Source organism: Zootoca vivipara, chromosome 13, assembly GCF_965207765.1.
Source record: "Zootoca vivipara chromosome 13, rZooViv2.hap1.1, whole genome shotgun sequence".
NCBI lineage: Eukaryota > Metazoa > Chordata > Lepidosauria > Squamata > Lacertidae > Zootoca > Zootoca vivipara.
The window spans coordinates 40,171,365-40,193,961 of NC_142596.1; the positions used below are offsets into that span (position 1 = coordinate 40,171,365).

Sequence of the window (22,597 nt, forward strand, 5' to 3'; positions counted from 1 at the left end):
TTTACTTAAAAGTGCTACTGAACCTATGATTAAATAACACTACTCAGAGCCTGGATTTTTCTTTTAGGCAAGACGTAAAACAAGCAGAGCATACAAATGTGTGACATGTTTTTAGAATTCTAGCATTATTTTAAGCAAATGTTAAGGACGTTAGTGCTGACATGCTAATTTACTTAACAATGAGACTGTTTTTGTTCCTTCAGAACAAAACCTTCCTCTGCCTGTTGAAAAGAGAGAGAAAGTCTTTAACTGCTACATGTTTAGTCCCATAAAACATTTCAACCTTTCTTTTCCAAGAGGTGTTCGTTTTGGTGGAAGCCATTATTTTGTGCTGAATGTGTTTGGTACAACATCTTCAGGCTTTAGAAACAATGCATAACTGATGCCTTGGAGGCAGTCCAAACACCCCTTCAGGTGTCAGTGTCATGGTTTATGTAACAAAAGTTATATCGCAAGGAATCCCTATAAATGCATTTTGAATGGAGAGCAATACAGTCTAGTTTTGGGAGGAGTCTCGAAAAGGAAAGAGTGTGTGACACCCTTCTTGCAGTAGAACGAGGCTTCTTCTTGTTGCCGTTTTTACAGTCAAGAAGATGATGTCCTGAACATTTGCCCTCTGGGCTGTTTTTCCTGTTGCAGGGTTGTGATGGTTGAAAGATGTGAACGGTTAGTCCCTTCTTCAGAATGAGCTTGCAACATGGTGTAGGGAAGGGCTGTAGCTCAGTGGGTAGCTTACATGCCAGAGCCCTCAGATTCATTCCCCAGCATCCCTTGGTGTGGTTGGGCAAGACTCTTCTTAGAAATTCTGGAGAGCCACTGTTCCATGTGTAGACAGTGCTGAACTAGGTGGTAGACCATTGGTGTGACTTGGACTAAGTCTGCAGCCTATGTTACTATATCAGGGATGGGGATCTCCACCTGTCCTACAACTCCCATCAGCCCTAACCAGCGTGGCCAGGGGTCAGTCTGGATGGGAGCTGTAGTCTTAGCAACATCAGGAAGGCTGCAGATTCCCCATCTCTGTCCTAGATTCATACACTCTACGCTGTGTGCTGCTTCCACTCTGTGTAGACAATGTGCTCAGTGGACCTTTGGCTTAAGCAGGTGAAACACAGACCTCCCTCCATCAGCTCTGGCGTGACAGGCTGGCTGCATGAGGGCTCCTCTCCCTCAGCTGCCATCTGGGGGCAGCCATTCCATCAGAGTTACTTCGGTGGAAGAGATAGCAAACAAGGCACATTTCATCATGTTTGCTGGAGGTGCAGATCTACCAGTCATTATGGGAACAACTGTTTAGAAATTGAGTTTGTATTTTATTTCCTTCTTCCCTCCCTGCTCCTTTCCGCTTGTGCATTTGTGTTTTTTTTACGCTTGCAGGAAGGTACTGTCTTGTTCTGATTGTACACGACATCCTGGGAGCCTTTTTGGCTGAGGAGCAGGGTAAATAAGCTCTAAATAAACGAGGAATAATAAAAACAAGGCAAGGCAGCTTCATGATAAGTTATTTGGTCATTCATGTGTCTAGCGAAGAGGCAGTTACATATGTTTGCCATTTTGATCATTACCCATGTTTTCTAAGGCAGGATAGACTTGTATGTTTATGACAGTTTGACCATAGGTTGTTTTTGGGGTGCAGGGAGTGGAGCGTAGAAGAATCTGTGCATGTATGGCATGTTATTTCTGATCGGCATGGCTTCAGACATGTGCAAGTTCAAGCAAGTTAAATCTTGCCCCTTTCAGGAGATGACAAAGGTTGCCAGAATTGCACATGTGCTAGTAAGTTCCAGCTGTAAATGCAAACATGCTGACATCAGATGCTGACTAAGGCTTTCACCGCAAGGCTACTGGTTTTTATTTCTTTGTTTAGGCACGATGCCGTGTGCCTCATTGGGGATTTAGAGCAAAGCTGACTGTTCCATCCGAGCAAGTTGCGAAAACAATAGAGCTGCAAAGTCAGTGCAGTGCACTTTGTGTTTGTTTGGCTTGTTTGTAGACAAACCAAGCAGAGACCACAGTGTGAAGTCATTTTCCATTCCTCTGCTGTGGTTATTAACTCATTCGCTATTGTTTCACCCCGCTGGATAATTAATGGGTGCATTTGCTTGTTCAAAGTAAGGAACATAGGAAGCTGCTTGAGTCAGACCAATGGCTCATCTAGCTCGGTATTGTCTACACTGACTGGCAGCTGCCCTCCAGGGTTTTGGGTAGGCGTCCCTCTCAGCCTTACCTGGAGATGCTGGGGATTGAACCTGGGACCTTCGGTATGCAAGGCAGATGCCCTACCACTGAGCTGTAGCCCTTCCCTGTTCTAACCGGCCTTTTCCCAAAGGCTTCAGTGGATGCCTGAAATTCTACTGAATTGGCTTGTGTGTGGAATTGCCACCCACTTCATTAAAAAAGAATTCAGGGTCTTGAAATTGGATTGGAAGTCTGAAGTGTGCCCACTGCTTCTGTGAATGTTACCTCCCCATTTCCTTTCACTGCCAGTGTTAACGCTGGTCCTAGATCACGGGTGTCAAACACAAGGCCCGGGGGCCTAATCCGGCCCGCCAGACCTCGTCATGTGGCCCGCGTAGCCACCGCCGACAATACCTGCTGACAGTAGTTCTGGAGCCTGTGATTGGCCGAGGGTCAAAACCGGGGGCGGGGCTGCAGGCGGAGGCCGGGGCGCTGGAGCCGCGCTGACGGCCTTGGCCAGGGAATTTCAAGTTCGAATGAGGCTGAGGGAGGCAGTGGCACAGCGACCAGATGGGGAAGTGAGATGCAGGAGGAGGAGGAGGAAGCCCGCCGAGGAGGTAGGAAAGCCCTACAGGTGCCGCCAACAAAGTTGGTGCCGGGACGGAGCAGCGCTGGATATTTTTTTTGGCGGGCTTTGCTGTTGTCTCCGAGAGCGAGTGAGGCGGCACTGGGGAGCCACCGCCCGCCGCTTCCCTTCCTCTCCTCGGCTGCATTCCCGGGGGCGGCCGGGAGGGAGGCGGCGACGACAGCACGGGTTCCTGCTCTTCCCGCTCTGCCACCGCCTCCTCTCAGCCCCTCGTGATGTAGGGCTCCAGATGGAATCGCCTCGCGGTTTGAGTAGGTGGGAGGGGAATTTTTTTTGGGGGGGGGGAGGTTTTCAAGCCTCCTCTGCCTGCAGTCCCGGTAGGGAGAGGCGGCGGCGAAGACGACAACAGCGCGGGTGGGGGGAAGAGCAGCTCTGAGGCGAAGATGTACGTCTGCTGGGGCTGCCGCCGCCTTCCTCCTCGGGAAATCCGCTGCCCTCCCTCAGCGCGAGGGGAAGGGACTCTGGCGCTGAGGAGGGAGGATGCAAAAGCAAAGCAGGGAGTTGGCGCTGCACCGCATGTTCCTGCCCCTCTCCAAAGCATGGGGTGGGTTGCAGCGTGTGGCATCCTGCCTAGCGGGGTTTGGGTGTGCGCAGGGCGGGAGAGGGAAGCCCTCTTTCCATCTGCAGGTTTTTAATCCCAGCAGTGGCTTTCTCCTTCCTGCCGAAGGTTTAGTTGAGGCCCCCCCCCCCGGAAGCCGTCGATCCCCACCTTTTGTTCAAATTTCCCTCGTTTACATCCCCTCCCACACACGCGCCATGACGCAGGAATGTGATCCGCGTGGGGGCGGGAATGAGCTTACATTATTACAAAAAACAGTAATAATTGAATGCAGTGACAATAATTTATGATAATAAAGAGTGGACACATAGTCCTACAGACACAACCGGCCCTTTGAGGGTGACCAAACTGCTGATGCGGCCCCCGATGAATTTGAGTTTGACACCCCTGTCCTAGATGCTCTTGCACATGGTACTAAAAACCTTCCATACTTTAATTTTTTGTGGATCTGCAGTTAGTTTTTTGCTAACTAGATTAACACACAAGATGGTTACTCTAAAAATATTATGCAAGTACTTTCAGTCATCACCGACTGATGCTTTGACTTTATTTGTCGTGTGTGTGTGTGTGTGTGTGTGTGAGAGAGAGAGAGAGAGAGAGAGAGAGAGAGAGAGACAGACAGACAGACAGACAGACCTGGCCCTATATTTCAACAGAATACAGTATTTGCTTTCTAGACAGTCCTTGCCAGCCAGTTGAATGCAAATTGTATCATAGCTAAAAAGTTGGATTCTTCAGTACTGGGTACAGCCATTTGTCCTAAAAGCATATGACAAAGCAACCTTGCTAAAAGTTAAGTGGCCTGTGGACCAGACAGTGTCTGGATGGAAGGGATCTATGGAAAAGAATGCTCCCTACTAGCTTGGAAGATTTCAGCTGCAAATGGGACTCAATGGGACCGGAGAAGACATGTGTAGGATCACACTATATATACATGGTAGCTCCCGAACTGTTTTCCCCACGAACCACTTGAATTTGCTGGTGGTTCTTGGTGGACCCCTTAATGATTCTTCTGCCTGCTACAGCAATTGTAAAGCACTGTGCTAGATGCTTTGTGATTTTATTGCATACATTTCCTATATTGTATTTTATTGTGTTATAATTTGTAAAATCCAGGTTGCAATACAATACAGTACAGTATGAGAAATAAAAGAAGCAACAACAATGCAATTAAAAATCAATGTGAATATTGCATGTGGACATGCTGCAGGTCACCTGAATGGAGCTTGCGGATCACTGGGGTCCACGAACACAGTTTTGGGGCCCCTGACTTAGTGTAACTTTGCAGAGTAGTGATGAATCCTCATCAGACATGTTTCCTGTCATGCGTAATGTGCTGGGCCAAGCTAGCACTCTCTCTGAAGGCAAAATGAACAAAGATTTGTTAATTCTACTTCTCTTTATAACATGCACTTGAGGCATGTGATTGTGAAACAGTGTAGGTTTGTCCTAACATAATGCTTTTCTGAACTGTTAAAACTTTGTTTGGCTCGAAGCACAATATGCCACATGGCCAGAGGTATCCAAATAATTTGGATGACTAATTTCACCGAGGGACAGATAAAAATGGAAATTGGGGTGGGATTTGTTTTGCTCAACTGCGCTGACCGAATCTGGATTCAGAGTTCAAAAGTGCACAGAGCTATAGCTGATCTAATATTCCTAGCTGCCCCCACCCTTATCTGATAGCACAGCAAGATGAAATATTTGTGTTTCAGCTGGCCTACTTTTCAGGGCCATCCGGAAATGAGGATGAAGAATACTCAATCCTGATGTTTTTCATCATCTTGTTATATTTGCTGCTTTAGTACTGCATGTTTTCCAAGCCCAAGAAAAGGGGGCATTAGCAGAAACTGCAACTGCCTCTTCTTCTCCACCTCCCCCACCCCAGATTTGATTAGATCCTTCAATCTAGTCTCTGACCCATTTGGAACTGAATGGCTTTCATTGCTCTTGTGGATAGCCGTGGTTTGATTTTGGCTTGTTCTCTCTAAAGTTAAAACAAACCATAGTTGCTGCAGTTCAGACATACCGAGAAACTGTGGTTCATTTTAAAAGCAGAAGCTGAGACTTCTGATTTCCTCCTTGAGGCTATGAAAAAGGAGGGGGAGTGCATGGGACCAGGGCTATTTATGTCTTGTCCACACATTGGGAAACCATGATTTCCTAATTATGTATCACCTAGCCCAGGCATCCCCAAACTGCGGCCCTCCATATGTTTTGGCCTACAACTCCCATGATCCTTAGCTAATAGGACCAGTGGTCGGGGAAGATGGGAATTGTAGTCCAAAACATCTGGAGGGCCGAAGTTTGGGGATGCCTGACCTAGCCCAATGTTTATCAAACTTGAGTCTTCAGCTGTTGTTGGACTACAATTCCCATCATCCCTAGCCATCAGGACCAGTGGCCAGGGATGATGGGAGTTGTAGTCCAACAATGTCTGGAGACCTAAGTTTTAGAAACACTGACCTAGCCCACTTCCCTCTAATCTACCTGATAGGGCTGTTTTGAGGATAAAATAGGGGGTGGGGGGGGGGAAGCTGTGCACACCACTCTGATTACAGATTGCCCCAGAAGCTGGTTTTTAAAGGGGTCTTATGCAAAAGAGTCAGTGTGGTGCAGTGGTTAGACTGTTGGAGTAGGACCTGGGAGACCAGAGTTCGAATCCCCACTCCACCATTAAGCTCATAAGGTGACCTTGTGGGCCAGTCACTGCCTCTCAGCCTAACCTACCTCACAGGGTTGTTGTAGGGATTAAATTGGGGACGACGAACATGAAAGCCGCCTTGAGCTCCATGAAGAAAAAGGTGGGATATAAATGCAATAAAGGAGAACAGGGAAAATGGAGAGAGGTGTGGGGAGCCTTCTAAGAACAGACCTGTAGCCATGCGGTCTTTGGGAAACATTCGAGACATGATTTCCCCTGCAACCAGGCACAGTTGAGCCCTGTTAGATCAGGCCATTAATTTTCCTTGCCTGAAGGTCACAGGCGGAAATAGCGCAGGCCTCCACAGAAGGATTTATAGCCCAGTGGTAAGCCAGAACGAAGGAAGATCCACTGCTTGCCGGGGAGGAGGGGGAAATTTAGCGGAGCGTAAAGTAGCTTGCATACGGTGCAGTGCACAAGCTATTAATTGAGGCCTAGGAAAGCATCACTGGCAATTTATTGCCACGAACGCTCACCTCCCCACCCCCATCAAACACTGTGCTGGCTTGCCTCCGGGAAAGAGGGGGCTTAATGGACAGCCTATATAAGGAGCTGCGTATTTCAGATTTATCTCGCCATATTTCAAGGTTAGGTAAAGGAACGATATCTGCAAGAAGATGCTGTAAGCGGACTGTAAATGATGCTGGCTTTAATTCAGTAGCTTTCCCTCAAAAGGTGATCTGTAGTTACCTTGCGACCGTCATCCCCTCCCTTCGCTTTCCACCAGCTTCTCCTTTGTGTGTTTTCATGTTGTCGTAAAGGTGGTCGTCTGTCAAAAAAATAAAAAGACAGGCAGCCAATTCCTTCTTGGTTCTGCAGATACTGACAGTATCCTAAGTAGCGCTGCCTGGTGAGATGTGTGAGCAAATCCAACTAGCAATTCAGAGTGCTGATTTTGACCTTCCGGCTGGGGAAGAAGTGTGGTGCAGTGGTTAGAGTGCCAGGCCAGGACATGAGAGGCTGGGGTTCAAATCCCCACTCAGCCATGAAGTTCACTTCGGGTGACCCTGGACCAGTCTCCAACCTACCTCACAGGGTTGTTGTGGGGATTAAACGAGGAGCAACAGAGCTATGCCTGCCACCTTGGAACTCCTTGGAGAAAAGGCCAGGAGAAAAAGGCAGTAAATCAAATGATTGGAGGAATGAGAGTTGGAATCCAGCCACATCTTACGTACTGTCTTACACACTGTACGCCATTTTGAGCACTGGGAAAGCCAGCCTTTAAATATACATTAAATGCCTTCCTAGCCAAGCATGTTGCCTCAGAATATGCCTCTCTGTGTCATGGTTGGTAGTTCAGAGCAGTGGCTCTTAAAGTCTGTTTCTGACAGATTCCCTCAGGAGGCAGAAGTAATTGCGGCTGTGTTCAAGCTTTGTTCTGGGCTGGCTCCTCTCTGTTAAGGTGACAATTTAGCTGACCTAGGGTTGAATACTCGCTATCGCCGTGTGAGCACGGAGGAGAATTTGGCCATGCAGTGCAGGGAGGTGGTTAAATGGTCTGCTTCACGGGAAGGTGAACGCCAGTCCACTTTCCTTAGGGGCTTGAAGCAAATTGCCTTGACCCAAACCTATGAGTGCAACTGCAAATAGTCCTGGGTGGCTTGGCTGTGTAAGACAAGTGCCATGGTTCTCTTGTTGGTGACTGGGTTTTCTTATGATGAAAGGACAGTTGCACAGAAAGCAAATTGCTGGGAGAGAGAGGAAGGGAGAGAGAGAGATTTTTCTCTGTCCATAAAGTATTGTTGCTGAGTGTTAAGTGGATTGGCTCCCCCCCCCCAACAGGGTTTTCCTCCCTACAAAATAAAAAAATTCCTTCAGTAGCACCTTAAAGACCAACTAAGTTTATATTTTGGTATGAGCTTTCGTGTGCATGCACACTTCTTCAGATACACTAGAAACAGAAGTGTCAGACCCTATATATATACAGAGGGTGGTGGGGGTGGGTGGGAATGGGTGATGGGCTGATGGGAGTGGTAAACCTGTAGATGGCTGTTAATGGCTGCTGATGGCTGCAATTAGTCCTGGGCTGAGGTGCTAAAGAAAGCTTGATCATGCATAATGAGATAAGAATCCGATGTCTCTATTCATCCCAGGTGCTTCCATGGTTTTAAGCTTGGTAATGATTTCCAATTCAGCAACTTCTCTTTCCAGTCTGTTCCTGAAATTTCTCTGTAATAAAACAGCTGCTTTGAGATCTTGTATAGAATGTCCTGGGAGATTGAAGTGTTCTCCTACTGGTTTTTCAGTCTTATGGTTCCTGATGTCAGATTTATGTCCATTTATCCTTTGGCGTAGGGTTTGGCCTGTTTGTCCAATATAGAGAGCTGAAGGGCACCGTTGGCATTTGATGGCATATACAATGTTAGAAGATGAGCAATTAAATAGTCCTGAGATGGTATGTTGGATGTTGTTGGGGCCAGTAATGATGTTGTCCGGGTGTATGTGGCAGCAAAGTTGGCATCTGGGTTTATTGCAGGCTCTGGTACCAGTGTCCATGTTAAGTCTGGTGGTTGTATTATTGTGGGTGAGGAGTTGTTTAAGATTGGGTGGCTGTCTGTAGGTAATGAATTACAGAGAAATTTCAGGAACAGACTGGAAAGAGAAGTTGCTGATTGGAAATCATTACCAAGCTTTAAACCATGGAAGCACCTGGGATGAATAGAGACATCGGATTCTTATCTCATTATGCATGATCAAGCTTTCTTTAGCACCTCAGCCCAGGACTAATTGCAGCCATCAGCAGCCATTAACAGCCATCTACAGGTTTACCACTCCCATCAGCCCATCACCCATTCCCACCCACCCCCACCACCCTCTGTATATATATAGGGTCTGACACTTCTGTTTCTAGTGTATCTGAAGAAGTGTGCATGCACACGAAAGCTCATACCAAAATATAAACTTAGTTGGTCTTTAATGTGCTACTGAAGGAATTTTTTTATTTTGCTTCGACTCAGACCAACACGGCTACCTACCTGTAACTTCCTCCCTACAGTTTGTGTTGGAATCAGTGTAAACAGAAACCCATCTTTTCTGGAGTAAGGACCACCAGCTAAGCCATTTTCCGGTGGGCTGCATCCAACTAAGGCCTACTCTGACCCATTGAAAGCAATGAATTTATGTTAGCCAAGTCCTTTAATTTTAGAGGTAGTGTTGGATACAGCCCTGTGACTAATTTAGGCACATTACTTTCAGTGGGTCTCCTCTGAGTAGCACTAAATTGGATACAACCCTGCTTTTTCTGTAGCCCCGAGGAGACTCAAAAAGCAATTTATTTGAATTAAAGCTGAAAGTTCCTGGCTGAAGCCGTTCCTTTTTGCTCTTCTCTGCCCTCCCCAAAAGCAGGGAATAGTTGACTGGGCACTTCTCTATGTGACTTAATAGGACACAAAGGACAGCTATGTTTCTGTGTTAAAAGGCATAACAATTGACTGAATTTTTTTGGATTGCTGGGGATGTTTTGAGGCTGTGTGTGTGTGTGTGTGTGTGTAAGTATCATTATTTAAATGTCTCTGTATATGTTTGGAATATGAATAAGATTGTTTGCTCACAAGATATAGGTTGACTGCACTTCACCGTGTTGGCGAATTTCAGCTTTCTTGTTTTTCTGTATGCCTTACCAATGTCTGGTGTTCAATAAAAATATTTCCTCGGCTATAATCTCTCGCTTGAGGAGGTATGACACTATACTCACAAATCTGCTTGTTTTAGCCTTCAAAAGACTAATCACCTTGTATTACTTGTATGTTGCAGGACTTTTAATGCATTTATTCCGATGTCGGTGTCTGGGTTTAATTTTTTTGCTGGGGTCTGGGGAGTTTGCTTCCATTTCTTTAAAGTGTTGGGGGTTTTTTTATACCCAGGCTGGGATAGACTTAAGCAGGCGAACTAGTGAAAGCTAAATTAAGAACAAAACTGGAGATTCATCCCATGTAATATGAAGTAACTTTAGAAAGCCAAGAGTATTCTTGTCCGTGGAACTGGATACTTATGCTATTCAGATTATTTCTTTTCTGGTGACAAAATGTCACAGACAGAGTCATTGAGCATGTGTGTTTTGTAACACCAGAGCAATGGCAGTTGTGATTGCATTCCATAGACTTCCTTTTCTTAGTAGCCCATGGGAAAAGTAATACCACTGTTGTTGGATAAAGCTAACTGCGCAAATTAACCTGTCTTTAAGAACCAGTATTTTGGAGGGGGGCATAATTGAGTTGGAACCCTGAACACTCCTGTTAGGAGATCACGGTGTCCTGAAACATTCTGTTGCAAGTGCTGCATGTTGAATAATTGCAGGTTGCTGGACAGTGCAGCAGAGATTTGAGCCCATCTGATTGTGTGCAGGTCTACTTAAAAATCACAGGCCTGTTGATAAATCCATGTTCTGCTTGCTCATAAAGCAGTGACTGTGATCTCTTTGCAGCGGATGCCTTTTTCAAAGCGGCAATAAGCCTTGTTCCCGAGGTGCCAAAGACGATCAACATAGATGGGAAGATGCGGTCCTCCGAAACGTTCCTCCTGGAATTCCTCTGCAATTTCTTTTCCACTCTGTTAATCGTTCCTGTAAGTAGTCAGCATGAGCCACTCAATCTTTAAGGCTGAAATGCTTCTTCTTCTAACCTGTTGTTATACTATCAGGGCAGCTTATGTAGCTTGTTGTTTAGTCGTTTATTCGTGTCAGACTCTTCGTGACCCCATGGACCAGAGCACGCCCGGCACCCCTGTCTTCCACTGCCTCCCGCAGTTTGGTCATGCTCATGTTGGTGGCTTCGAGAACACTGTCCAACCATCTCGTCCTCTGTCGTCCCCTTCTCCTTGTGCTTTCCATCTTTCCCAACATCAGGGTCTTTTCCAGGGAGTCTTCTCTTCTCATGAGGTGGCTAAAGTATTGGAGCCTCAGCTTCAGGATCTGTCCTTCCAGAGAGCACTCAGGGCTGATTTCCTTCAGAATGGATAGGTTTGTTCTTCTTGCAGTCCATGGGACTCTCAAGAGTCTCCTCCATCACCGTAATTCAAAAGCATCAATTCCCCAGCGATCAGCCTTCTTTATGGTCCAGCTCTCACTTCCATACATCACTACTGGGAAAACCATAGCTTTAACTATACAGACCTTTGTAGGCAAGGTGATGTCTCTGCTTTTTAAGATGCTGTCTAGGTTTGTCATTGCTTTTCTCCCAAGAAGCAGGCGTCTTTTAATTTCGTGACTGCTGTCACCATCTGCAGTGATCAAGGAGCCCAAGAAAGTAAAATCTCTCACTGCCTCCATTTCTTCCCCTTCTATTTGCCAGGAGGTGATGGGACCAGTGGCCATGATCTTGGTTTTTTTGATATTGAGCTTCAGACCATATTTTGTGCTCTTATGTAGCTAGGCAAGACAAAAACAGTTGGGGGTTTCTAAAATAAGAAAAAATAAAATATCAACAACAAAACATGTAAGGGCTGTGTAAAATCATTAGGAAAATCAAATTGGCGGGCAAAACAAATTAATTTTCTTTTTTAAAAAAGTTCTTCCTGGCACCAAAATGACATTAAGATTGGCTCTAGGGAGACCACTGGTGAATTCGGATGCTGCCACTAAAAAGGCCTTTACCCAGTCATCTGGTGGGTGGAAATACTAGTCAATGGCTACTAGTCAAGGTAGGTGTATATTATCTTCCAGTATTGAAGGCAGTATGCTGCGGAGCAACAATGGGAGGGGGCTGTTGCTTTTGTGTTTTCCTAAGGCATTTTGTTGGAGCAGAATACTGGGCTAGGTAGGCCTTTGGTTTCATCCAGCTGGGCTCATCTGACGGTCCTTAAACCTTTTAAGAGCACATGAACAGCCCAACTCTTCAGGCAAAGGCCCATTTCTAGCATCCTGTTCTCAAAATGGCCAACCTAATGCCTCTTGTAAACTCTGCAGCCCCCCTCCCCGCTTGCTGTTCCCAGAAACGTGGCTCTTTAAAAACATTTGTGCTTTTGGTTTTTTCAAAGGCTCAAACTGGGAAGAGCCAGGAGTGAGCCATGTGGATTTCATGAAGGCTTTCTGCCTTCCCCAGCGTTTTCTCCATGATTTTTGAGCTCCTTAGAAAAAGTAGGTAAACCTCCGTCTGCATAGTGCAGGTGGGGGCTCTCACATGACTTGATGCTCTTCCACAAAAACAAAGTTAAACAAAACAACAACAAAACTAAACTGCCTGAAATTGGTTGGGTTAAGGTGAGCGCTTCTAAGCCTCTCTTAAGATCTCTTCAGTCTCCCTTCACCTGCTTACGACAGTGCTTGGTTAACCGTTGCTGAGCCAGCACAAAATCTCTTGAAGCAGGATGTTGTGTTGCTGCTGGTGGCTGAAGTATTTTTTGGGGGGGGGGCAGGAGTGTGGAATCAACCTGTTTGATTTTACTGGATCTTACTTAAGTGTGTGTTGTTGTTTTTTCCGTAGGACCATCCAGAGCAAGGCGTGTTGTTTCTTGTGCGAGGGCTGCTGAACGTCATCCAGGACTATACCTGGGAAGATAACGGTGATGATAAAGTCCGGATTTATACAAATGTCGTGCATCTTCTCTCAGCAATGAGTCAGGAGACTTACATCTACCATGTAGACAAAGGTAAGAGAGGGAGGCTTGGATGCTGGGAGCCCCAGAATTTCATTAGGAGGCTCCCGCAAGCCACAGTACCAAATGCTGACTCGCTTGTGTGAACATTTAATGCAGCTGCCTTAGACTGAGTCAGCCCATTGGTCCATCTCCCCCAGTATTATCTACTCTAGTGCCCTGCCCCTGAAGTTTTGGACTACAATTCCCTTCAGCCCTAGCCAGCTTGGCCAATGATTAAGGGTTTACTCCTGATTGCTACTCCAGAGTCGGGGGCTTTCTTAGCCCTGCTACCCGCAATGCTCTTAAAAGGAGATGCCTGGGATTGAAGCGAAGATCTTCTGTGGGCAAAGCATGTGCAGAATCTTTTGTATTTAAGGCTGGGTATCTGAAACCTTGGAGAGCCATTGCCAATCAGTGGAGACAGGGCTGGGCTCTGCATGGTCTGGCTCCACATAAGGCAGTTTTCTGTTAATTTAGAACCACGCTGACTGAGATCTTACTTCATACCACTATAGCTGAGTGGTATAGCGTCTGCTTTGCATGCAAAGGGCCCCAGGTTCAGTCCCTGGCAACTCCAGGTATGGCTGGGAAGGACCCCATTCCTGATATCCCGGAGAGCTGCTGCCAGTCAGTGTCTACAGTACTGAGTGAGATGAGCCAATGGTCTGACTCAGGGCAATGCAGGTTCCTATGTCCCTGTGTTCTACCACTAACCCTATGCACAAAGATGGAATTGTTTATGAATATGGCAGGTGTAAATACATGGAGGAAGCGGGTGATTGGAACTGCAGTCCAACAACCTCTGGAGGGCTGTAGATTCCCCCATTCCGGCTTTAAACAGTGGCTTCAGGGGGGGAAAGGAAAGCTTCAAGGACAGATTTGGTGCTAGCAAAGGTGTTCTGTTAGGAGCTGACAGACTTAATGGACAAGCAAAGGTGATTGAATGGAGTTGCTTGACAGCAGAAGATGTAAAAGCAGTTGAATGTTCCAGAGGTGGATCAGTTAAGATCACTGATGCTGATATATCAGGGGAATAAGGGGGGGAAAGCAGGGTGGGGAAAGACTGTGGAGGATTTTAAAAAGGTAAACACGAGGAGTTAGTCTGGATGCAGAGAGGATGGGAGTGCCAATGAAGGAGTGGAGTGTTGCTTGGTCTGATGGAAGAGGTGAGCTATTTCGGCATAAAAGTTACGGTACTGGCATGCAACCGTAGTCAAGATGAGACCTGATCAGGGTATGGAATGGAGTTGGAGTGGAGGAGGCAGAGGAGAAAGGGCCTGATTTACAGTGCTTTACCAGCAGAAGTCCCTTGGCCTGACGCCAGACTGATAAATGGAGGGCAAAGGAGGTAAGTGAAGTCACAGGTGAGGCCAGGGCTCTGGCCCTGCCCTGCCTTGCTAGTGTATGCCCAAGCTGGGCTTGATTTGAATCATCCCCCTCTCCTACCTTGTAGGGATTCAACATACATAGTTCAGCTAAAGAACAGTGTGATGTAGTAACTAGTACTCAAGGATGACCTTGGACCAGTCACTGTCTCTCTTAGTCTAACCTACCTTGCAGGGTGGTTGTGAAGATAAAGTGAGGGCGGCAGATTATGCACACCAGCTTTTGTCAACCTGGTACCCTCCAGATATTTTGGACTACAACTCACATCAGCCTGAGCATTATGCTTTGCTGACTGGGGCAGATGGGAGCTGTAGTCCAAAACAGGAGGGCGCCAGTTTGGCAGAGGCTGATGATATAAAATGTTCTGAGCTCCTTGGAAGAAAGGTGACATGAAAATAGAAAGAAGATCCAGCCAGGGTCATGTTTTCAGCCTCAATTTGGTGCTTGTTTTTCCCTTTAGCCCAGCTTGATAAATCCTTTTCGGTTACTAAGCAAGTATTGAGTGTGCAATTGGATTATGATCCTGCACAAAGAGCCTAAATACTTAATCCACACGTTGCAAACCGTATTTGTGCAAAACCTGGGATTAAGCCCTGCTTTGCATCAGTAACTCTCAAGCACTTGGTTCAAAGAACTTCATGTATTCCCAACTTTAATAATAATATCTTACTAGTGCAGGCATGCTCAAGCTCATTTAATCTTATGACATTTCCCTAAAAGAGAGAAAAAGAAAGAAAGAAAGAAAGAAAGAAAGAAAGAAAGAAAGAAAGAAAGAAGGCTTTTGCCCTGCTTTCTCCCTTGCCATAGCAGTGGATGAAGTAGTTCTTTAAAAATACACAGCTTACTTGCAGATAGCTTAAATGAAGTGTGGGTAAGGCCACTGGAGTAAGCTGCAAATGCTGGAATACTTCTGTCTTGATTGTGTAGCAGATCCCAATATTTCTGTAAAATCAAGTACTTACGAATTGACTCGCGGAACGAATTAAATTCGTCTTGCGAGGCACCACTGTATTTCAGAGAAAACTATTTTGAGAAGCTTCAAATTCTTGGACACCATTCTGGCATAATTTTAAATATTTGTGTAAGTGAAATAAAAATTGGTCTTAGGGATGTTACGTTCTTTGAAAACAAATTATTGAATGTACCATAAAGTCAATGGCGATCAGTGTTCTAATTTGAAAGAAAAGACTAAAGTGAGAGGAAGCATTCTTGTTTTGAAAATCAAAGAGCATTCTGTAAGAACAGCAACTTTTTCATATTTCTGAAAGGAAACTTTAGAGGCTTTAATCAGTCCGAATAATTAGACAAACTTGGCTCATTAGTGTATTTCCCAGCAGAAACATAATTTTCAGATGAGTCTTCTTAGAACTTTCGTATAATCTGCTGAGGGTATTTGCATTTTGTATGCATGAAATCCACCCCCCCCCTTTTGGTTTCCAATAGTCAAAACAACTTAAGACTTGCCATTAGGAATTTTCATGCAAAAGTTACAGAACAGATCCATCAGTGCCTAAATGGATGTTTTGAATGCACATCCAACTTTGTAGTTCACTATGTGCCAAGATGCTCAGACTCTGCTTTGCACATAGCTTACTCTACAGATGGAGTAATTTCAAGCTCAGGTATATGTATGTGTGCACTAGCTCTGCCCTCTGGGAATGGGTGGTATCCAGCTAAGCCCTACTGAGAGTTCTTGCATTGCAGGGGGTTGGATGAGATGACCCTTGGGCTCCCTCCCAACTCTACAATTCTATGACCAACTGAAATTAATGAATTAATGGGTCTCCTCTGAGTGGGACTAGCATTGGATACAATCCATTGTTTCTTGGAAAACTGAAAGGCAGATAGAATTTCTCTGAGATGTTTTTGTATTGCTTTGTGACGATTTCATGTTGTTGTGCACTGCCCTGATGTTTTGCAAGAGGGCGGAACATAAATATTTTAATAAAAGTAAATATTCCTATTTTATATAGAGAGTATTTAGGCCCCATGTTTCAGCCCAAATGGCTCCCAGAATGCCTTATATACAATAAATTAAAATGAGACAGTACGTGCCTGCAGGTTTACAATCTTACACACACACACGCGAAAAGGAACGGAGGGAAGAGGAAGAAAATAAAACACAGGCACCAATAAATGTTTACTTTTTTGTCTTCTGTCAGGCATTCTTGAATACCCACATCCCTGTTTTTATTCCTAAACCTGTTTTCTCAGTTGAATCCAATGATACCTTGTATGGTGGAGATACCAAGTTCCTGGCAGAAACCAACAAGCTGTGTGAAACCTTGATAGCCCAGATCCTGGAGCATCTCAAGAACCTTGGGAAGGATGAGGTTGGTGCTAACTAGTTTCTTCTTCTGGGACACCCGTCTAGACTAGCCTTCCCCAACCTGGTGCCCCTGCAGATTTTGTGGGACTACAATACCCATCATCAATGCTGGCCGGAGCAGATTAGAGCTGTGGACCAAAACACCCAGAGGACACCAGCTTGGGGGAACTTGGTTTACATAACAAATATTTGCACAAACACTTTCCGTAGTTTGCGTCCAGCGTTGTGTTGGGCCTGGAATCTGCTCCTATGCTGCTGGCCACTGATAAAGCCTTGAACTGATAAAGCCTCAGTTTTACTCTCCTTCCTTTCCTTCTGAACATATCTTGCTTACACCATTATTATGGTCACACCATTTCCTGCTGAGGTTTGGTCTCATGGTGTCAAGTTTTCCTCTGCAGGGGTGAAGGGCCCATTGAGCTGGTCTGCCCTTGGAGATTGGATTCCTGACTCCTCTGGGAGATTTTGTGATGGACAGAGCTCTTGATTCTGCTGAGGTCTTAGTCTCGCTGAAAACCAGTGAGATTTGGTGGGCTATCTACACAATCACTCCAGCGCCTTCTCCAGCCTGGAGGAGCCCATGTTGTTCATTGGTATTCTAGGGAGTTGCAGACTATAACACAGGTTGGACGATGGCCAGAGTGTGAGTGGCGCAAAAGACAAGGACGGCTGCCCAGGCCTCTGTGATGACATTGACGCTGTTGTTGTTGTCACCAGTCTGGTTGAAGTGTCCAGTGTACCATCTGATCTAGGTCTGTAGGACAAGGGTCAGCTTTTGAGGCTTGAGGACGTGGACAAGGTGCTTGCAGTGAATCAGCTGGCCATGAGTCAATCAGCCATGTATTCCTTTGGCCCTGACTCATCCCGGCTAATTTGAGCAGGCTGAGGAAAGGGTGGGTGAGTCCTGGGTATAGAAAATGCATCCTTGCATGAGAGTGTGATGTTTGCCAACCTTAAAGAGGCGGCAGTCTGTCAGTTCCTAGAAAAAAAACCACCCCACCCAGGATCCCAAGAAAAGTGAAAAGTACCAGCTTGTCACAAATAACCCCTATAGGGGTAAGGTGCTGAAGAGGGTGGTAGCAACTCTCAAGGCACTCATGGAGGAAGATTATCTAGGCCAAATCCACTCTGGTTTTAGAACAGAATTGGGCTTGGGTGCCCTGGTGAATGGCACTTAGTGTGAAAGAGGCAGCATATGGTGGTGGTGCTTCTTTGTTAATTCTCCTTGAGCTCTCACTGGCTCCTGATACCATTGACCATGGCATCCTTCTGAAAGTTACCATCTGGTCCCCAGTATGGCTTGACATCTCTATGAAGCTGTTGGGAGAGTTCATTTGAGGTATAGGTACACTGATTATACCCAGCTCTGAATCGGAAGTGGCTGTGCCAGTGCCCGGAAGCAACGGTGGGCTGGATGAGGTCCAACAAGCTTATTATACTGTACTAGTATCATGAAGCCCGTTAAATTAACGGGTGCTAGAACAGACCTGTTGCTCTAGCAACCTCGGGGACATGCGCAGAGCACATCCCACTGTGTGCCTGCCGCATGCCCGCGCACGCCTGCCGCTTCAACAGTTCTGCCCGGCCGTCTGAAGTCTCTGCGCTCCAAGTCCCAACGCCTGTCCATGGGGCACATGCGCAGTAGCGCAATCCCACGGACACAAGGATTGGACGCAGAGACACTTGCACTTTATTATAAAGAATTAGATCCCAACAAGATGCCGGCTCTGTAGGTGGGTGGCTTCCAGGTCCAGGAATCAGGCCTGTTCTGGATGGGATCAAGTTTGTAGTCTGCGATTTGAACTGTTTTTGTCCCTAGAAGCTGAGGTGACTGCAGTGGCGAAAAGTGTATTTTATCAGCTTGGGCTGGTGTGCCAGCTCTGGCCGTTCCTAGATAGAGCATTAGCCTGGCCACAGTGATGTGGTTATTGGCAACGTTGAGACCGGACTACTGCAATGCACCCTATGAGCTCATAAAGCAATATAAGTGCTGTATTAAGAACATCTCTCGTTGCCCACTCATTGGGAGTGCAGAGAGAGCAGTCGCTTGACTTCAGCAGGGCTAATGTTCCTGTAGAATGAGGTAGCTGTAGATGGATGATGTCCAACTGTAGCAACATCTTATTGGGAGAGCCTTTCCCTATGTTACATTCAACATAAACTCTTTCTTGCTGGGTTGCATGCGTGCATGCATGAGCGAGTAGTCCTGGTAGCAGCGTTTAGGCAGCGTTTTAATTTCTTTCCCCTGCTTGCTTCAGCAGTAATTCACACCGGGCAACAGTTAAGGCTGGGTAAATTGAGAGGGGGCTCTGGTGAAGTATAAAATGCATTAATTAATGTGGCAGGTCAGCCACAATGGCTCAGCAGCTTCCAACTATTCTTCAGCTGATTTGATTCCTTGGGGCGATGGCTGGCAGCTCTGCCTCTGAAAGCGGGGGTGGGGTGGGGGTGGGGAGAGCAGCTCTTGTTCTTCTCAAGTTGAACAGAGTGACAAAGGGGACATCCTGACAAAGGGGAAGATCAAAAGAGCATTCAGCCTAATACACAGGGGTAATGCTGGCAATGCTTCTTGGGAGAAAAGCAATGACAAACCTAGACAACATCTTAAAAAGCAGAGACATCACCTTGCCAACAAAGGTCCGTATAGTTAAAGCTATGGTTTTCCCAGTAGTGATGTATGGAAGTGAGAGCTGGACCACAAAGAAGGCTGATCGCCGAAGAATTGATGCTTTTGAATTATGGTGCTGGAGGAGACTCTTGAGAGTCCCATGGACTGCAAGAAGATCAAACCTATCCATTCTGAAGGAAATCAGCCCTGAGTGCTCACTGGCAGGACAGATCCTGAAGCTGAGGCTCCAATACTTTGGCCACCTCATGAGAAGAGAAGACTCCCTGGAAAAGACCCTGATGTTGGGAAAGATGGAGGGCACAAGGAGAAGGGGACGACAGAGGACGAGGTGGCTGGACAGTGTTCTTGAAGTTACAAACATGAGTTTGACCAAACTGTGGGAGGCAGTGCAAGACAGGAGTGCCTGGCGTGCTATGGTCCATGAGGTCACGAAGAGTCGGACACGACTAAATGACTAAACAACAACAAAAATGCTGGCATTGCTATGGCACACCTCTAGGGCTTGGCAGCTGTGCTAGAGAATCCCTGGTGTGGTGCTTTTATGAAGCATCTTCAGGGTAAACATATATGAGCATATGAAACTCCCTTCAATTGAGGTTAGATCGTTGGCTTATCTAGCTCAGTCTTACTATGGCTCTCTGTGTGTCTGGATGAGATCTCTTCCAGCTTTCCTACTTGAGATTCTTTGGAATGGGATTGAACTAGGGACAGTCTGCATGTGCAGGTCAGTGTTTATGTGACACTGCCTTTGTTTTTGCTATTTTGTAATGTGTTCTAACAGGGACCCAGGTGGCGCTGTGGTTAAACCACAGAGTCTAGGGCTTGCTGATCAGAAGGTCGGCGGTTCGAATCCCTGCAACGGGGTGAGCTCCCGTTGCTTGGTCCCAGCTTCTGCCAACCTAGCAGTTCGAAAGCACGTCAAAATGCAAGTAGATAAATAGGAACCGCTACAGCGGGAAGGTAAACGGCGTTTCCATGTGCTGCTCTGGTTTGCCAGAAGTGGCTTTGTCATGCTGGCCACATGACCTGGAAGCTGTACGCCGGCTCCCTCGGCCAATAATGCGAGATGAGCGCGCAACCCCAGAGTCGGTCACGACTGGACCTAATGGTCAGGGGTCCCTTTACCTTTACCTAATGTGTTCTAACAGTGTTGCGTGAAATACTGAATGACACTGTTGCTTCCAAGAGGGTTTAAAAATTTAAAGTAGGCAGAAGACATGAGGGGAGGGGCTGATAAGGGAACAAAAGGGGTTGCTCAGCCATAGGTTAATGTGCCTGTCAGTCAAGTGCTTTTATTGCAGCTTCAACCTAAGGGAAATGCAATTACCTTTGGAAACAAAAGATGACATACGGATGATAAAAATAAAAAATAGTATTATTTCCATCATTACATCTGTTGATCTCAAAACAAGGCAAAAAATTTGACACTTGTTAGTTGAATGTCTGTAACCAAACAACAAAAAGTCTTGTGTCAATTTTAATACTGATTTATCATAGCACAAACATTTATGGACTAGAGTCCACTTCATCAGGTGCATGATGTGGCATTGTCAGTAGGTAGATGTGAATCAATAGGTGCAGGCTATAAAAAAATGGGCCCAAATGGCAGTGAAATGCAACATCTGCAGCCCGACATTTCGCCAGTTGATTCTCTCCTCTCCTCTGCAACTCTGGGTATGATCTTGCAAGCTACATGTCTGTCTGCTAAAAGAGTTCTGTGTTTTAAAATGTTGTAGACTTTAAAGCGGCAGAGCCAGCTGGCCCTCAACCTCTTCAATAGCATCTTGGCCCATGGAGACCTGAGAAACAACAAACTCAACCAGCTCGCTGTTAACTTGTGGAACCTGGCGCAGAGGCACGGCTACGCAGACACAAAAATTACGGTAAGGCAAATTTTGAGGCTGGGCGGCGGGGGGGGGGGGTGACCTTTGTATTCGAACAAGAGAGTTTTGCGGCATCTTAAAAGACTTAACAGATTTATTGTAGCATCAATATTTATGGGCTGGAATCCACTTCATCAGATGCAAGAAGTTGGCAGCTATAAAATAAATAGCTACAGAGAGGGAAAATGGGACCAAATGGCAATGAAAGCCTGCCCTTCCCGGTTGAGAGCCAGGACGCGCTCCTGCTTGCACTCGAGTAGGAGCAGGATCGGGGCTGCAGCTGTGCTTGGCTACCGCCTGGCTGCCTTCATCTGGGAGAGAGTGCTGCGCCTTTCCTCCCAGAAAGATGGAGCCCACCCTCCTGATGCAAGGCAGGCAGGCGGTGTAGGGGCTCTTTGGTGCTGCTTTGCACCCCGCATCTTGTGGACTTCACCCAGGACGGTGGGCTGCATATTTCCTCCAGGGGTGAACAACCCTCAGAAGAAAGAGGCAGTGCACCCGCACAGGGGAAGGCTAAGGCAGTTAAATGCAAAAAGCCCAACAGGCTCTGTGCACTTGGTTACTGGTCCGTCTTTGGGGAGTGGGGGGCGAACGGGCAAGGTAGATCACTTGCCCCCCATACCAGTGAAGGTGGAGGCAGCCTGGCCAAGGAGCCCCAAGGTCCTTGCTGCTCGAGCACGAGTGGCAGGGACACCAGGGCTGCCTCTGCTGGGGGCAGGAGCTCTCCACCACCAGCAGAGCCTGGCCAAGGATGGCCACACGTGAGTGGAAGGGGACTCAGGGCTCACTCAGGGGGCATAGGCATCGGCAAACTCAGCCCTCCGGATGTTTTGGGACTACAACTCCCATCATCCCTAGCTAACAGGATGATGGGAGTTGTAGTCCCAAAACATCTGGAGGGCCGAGTTTGCCTATGCCTGCTTTACACCCCCCCCCAGATGAGCAGCAGGCTGGGGCCAGTTGTATTGGCCACAGCCCACGAGGTGCTGAGGTATAAGCACCTCAGCTTCCATGATGAGAGCTTTAGCAGTTTCACCCATCACTTCACCAGCTGGTGCCAATGCAGCTTTTTACAACATCACAGTTTATCGCCAAACTGTGGTGTTTGGCTGGCGATACACTGCGATGTTGAAAACCCAACATCGCCCAGCCCTACTCCCAACCTCTGGAAGCCTCTGCCATCTTGTTGGTTTTTGAGGACTGCCACAGATGTTGCTTAGAGCACTGCCAAGCTTCCACATTGTTCAGTGGTTTCAAACCCATTCTGAAGCAGATACACATTCTCTGTAGAGAGAGAGGACTTGATTTTCACTGTTTATTCCCCTCCCCCCGCCCCCGCTTCTTTCCATCTTAGGTCAAAACCTTGGAATACATCAAGAAGCAAAGCAAACACCCTGAGCTGAGCCATTTTACCGATCTGGCTGCACGACTTCCTCTGCAGTCAAGGACCTGACAAATCATAGCCTCCTGAACTTGGATGTACTGGAGGGTCCTTCTCTAAGGCCTATAAACCCTCCAGGCTGCATTTTAGGCTATTATCGGAGTTCAATATCTTTTTTTCATTTTGTAGAGTCCCTTGGTGCGTGACAGATTTATTTGGTCAGAGACAGAAGGAAAATGTGTCCTGACAGCGCCATCATTTTTGAAATGAGGTTTTGTTTCCCCACTGCACAGCCGCTAACCATTAAAAGGTGATTTAAATGCTAA

At 46.6% G+C, this 22,597-nt stretch overlaps 1 protein-coding gene across 3 annotated transcripts in view; it reads left to right on the forward strand.

Annotated features, from left to right (window-relative positions):
- VPS35L (VPS35 endosomal protein sorting factor like) overlaps window positions 1–22,597 on the forward strand; it is an 83,281-nt gene extending 60,684 nt beyond the window's left edge. For all 3 annotated transcript variants that reach the window (XM_060282388.2, XM_088657078.1, XM_035131197.3), the window contains exons 27-31: window positions 10,514–10,653; window positions 12,510–12,675; window positions 16,264–16,382; window positions 20,744–20,890; window positions 22,245–22,597. In XM_060282388.2, the coding sequence (XP_060138371.2) occupies window positions 10,514–10,653; window positions 12,510–12,675; window positions 16,264–16,382; window positions 20,744–20,890; window positions 22,245–22,343 (671 nt within the window). In that variant the 3' untranslated portion in view covers window positions 22,344–22,597. The remainder of the gene's footprint in view (window positions 1–10,513; window positions 10,654–12,509; window positions 12,676–16,263; window positions 16,383–20,743; window positions 20,891–22,244) is intronic.